At 38.4% G+C, this 2,437-nt stretch overlaps 1 protein-coding gene across 2 annotated transcripts in view; it reads right to left on the reverse strand.

Moving 5' to 3' along the window:
• Positions 1-316: 316 nt before the first annotated feature.
• The window catches only part of LOC109929980, an 18,045-nt gene continuing 15,924 nt past the window's right edge, over positions 317-2,437 (reverse strand). For both annotated transcript variants that reach the window (XM_048605368.1, XM_020529533.2), the window contains one exon: positions 317-810. In XM_048605368.1, the coding sequence (XP_048461325.1) occupies positions 686-810 (125 nt within the window). In that variant the 3' untranslated portion in view covers positions 317-685. The remainder of the gene's footprint in view (positions 811-2,437) is intronic.

Consider the following 2,437-nt stretch of genomic DNA (forward strand, 5'->3'; position numbering starts at 1 on the left):
AGGCTGGGGAGGCCAGGTCATTGAGGATATTTAAGACAGAGATAAGTAGGTTCTTGATCGATCCCCTTGACAAAGAGTTACGGGGAGAAAGTGGGAGAATGGGGTTGAGAAACTTATCAGCCATGATTGAATGGCTGTGCAGACTCACTGGGCTGAATGGCCTAACTTCTACTCCTATGTCTTATGGCCTCATGGTCAAACACAAACTAAACCAGTCTGATTTTGCCTAGGAAACCTGGTCAGCACAGATGAGTTGGACTGAAGGGTCAGCTTCTGTGCTGTGTGACTATTACTTGAACACTGATAGCATGACAGCTCCTTGATAAATTTTATTTGTTTAGAACATTTACAAAAATACAATGTATACACATACAAACAGAAAAACAGCAAGCAAGCAGGTTATACAGGGAGACCACAGATTAAATATTGAAGCAGCTTGGTTTTCAAAAGTTAATACTCAAGTTTCAAAATACGCAACCCTTAGGGTTACAATTAACATGATTACAAAAATTCAAGAATTTGCTGATAAACTAGCACATTTGCCCGGTTATGCATTTGATTAATTTGACCGGAGACAAGTAATTATAGATTAAAAGGTCATTCCACATAATTTAAATGGTGGTTAGATTTACAACAAGGTCCTTTTAAAACACATTTGAAAGGGGAGGTAATTGGACAATAGGCACTAGATACCAGGTCTTTCTTCTGGGACGGGGGCAAGATTCTCTTTCCCCTGCCGAAGGGCAGCATTCTGTAGCTCCAAAATTGCAATTTTCTCTTCCAGCTCTTTGTTTTTTCTCTGAAGCTTGACTGAACCAAAAACAAAAAACACCAAACAGGCTCAAACACAAACAAACAAACGCTTTCCAGGCTCAAGAGAGATCCTAATGAAATATTAATCCTTATTATTCTCCCAGATTGGCTGAAACGTATCGTTAGTATTTAAATTATTGCTAGAAAAAAGTGGTCCTTTATTGCAGTGCTAGTTTGTCAGATTTTAACAAATGTAGAACAGGCATTTATTAGAGCAGGATAAGATATTTCACTCAATCTCCAAGTGCTAGCTGAATAGCAACATTGATGTAACCATGTTTCTTGCCAATAGGACAGCACAGGCCAAAAAAAAAATGCCCAAAAAGGTAAAAGCTAGTGGATAAAAGTGGAATTCCAAATTCCCAAAGGTTTGAGTTTGTGGGCAATGTCACCACTAGATGGAGTACTGCACATGCAAAGTTGGGAGCGTTGCTTTCATTTAGCAAAGCATCATGGATTATAAAATTAAATACAAATAAAAAGTCACCCAGGCCAAACAATGGGAAGATTATTTGGGAACTGGTCTTCAAAAGTGCCGTGTTTGAACAGACTAAGCCCTTTACTGTCATTAGCCCTGTTCATATTGAATGTCAGCACCTTCCTCTGGTGGTTTCTACTTGGATTTCTGTCAGAAGGCTATTTAGAATGGCACTGATATCAACGGCTGTTTAAGAAATCATAATTCACTAAAAAAGAAAGAGACAGTGCCTAATGGAGCTTTTACCATTTACTAAAAAAACCATGTAGTTTCACAGGTGCAACTGATATATGTAGATATATAATGGTGGACATTTTAAGTGGTGACAGAAAGCACAGATACCAATAACAGCTCAACATACCAATCTTGTCAATCTCAAAAAGGAAGAGAAGAAAAAGGCACTTCTTTCTAAAATGCAAGATGACTATATGCCCTTCCAAAGCTCCATCTGCATTTTTACTACGTAGTTACTGTGGCATTATAGACATGAATGGCTGAACAGTCCAGTTTATGTTGTGAAACAAAAAGTGAAACATCCTTCTTTAGCAAAGCTATTCACCGAATTCAAATACCACTTGTTTTTGTTTGATCCTCAACAAGACAGGTTATTAAACCAACTCAAGAGAACAGGACAGTAATCATTACACTTCAAAAGTCCCAACACAATGTTGGAATTCTAAACTTTTTGCCAAAGCACAGATAGAATCTCCCTCTAAACTGTAGTAACTGATGTTCACTTGACTCAGTGGGTGAACCGTGGTTTTATTATTTTAACATTTACTTTTGGAATGTGCATCTTATTGGCTGGGACAGCATTTATTGATTTTCTCTAGTTGCCCTCTAGACGCTGGTGGTGAGTGCTTTCTTGAACCACAGCGGTCTATCAGCATTAGGTAGACTCATGATATTGTTAGGGAGGGAATTGCAGGATTTTGACTAGGCAACAGTAACTGGCAATATATTTTCAAGTCAGGATGCTGAGGGGCTTGGAGGGGAACTTGCAGTGGTGCTTCCATTTATCTACAGTCCTTATCCTTCTGTGGAACTGGTCATGGATTTGCAAGGTGCTATCTTGGAAAAAGCCCAAAAGAAATCAAACAAAAAAAAAAAAAAAAAACACACAAACAGAAATTACAGGTCTCGCAG

Source organism: Rhincodon typus, chromosome 14 (genome assembly GCF_021869965.1).
Source record: "Rhincodon typus isolate 14 chromosome 14, sRhiTyp1.1, whole genome shotgun sequence".
In the NCBI taxonomy this organism is placed as follows: domain Eukaryota; kingdom Metazoa; phylum Chordata; class Chondrichthyes; order Orectolobiformes; family Rhincodontidae; genus Rhincodon; species Rhincodon typus.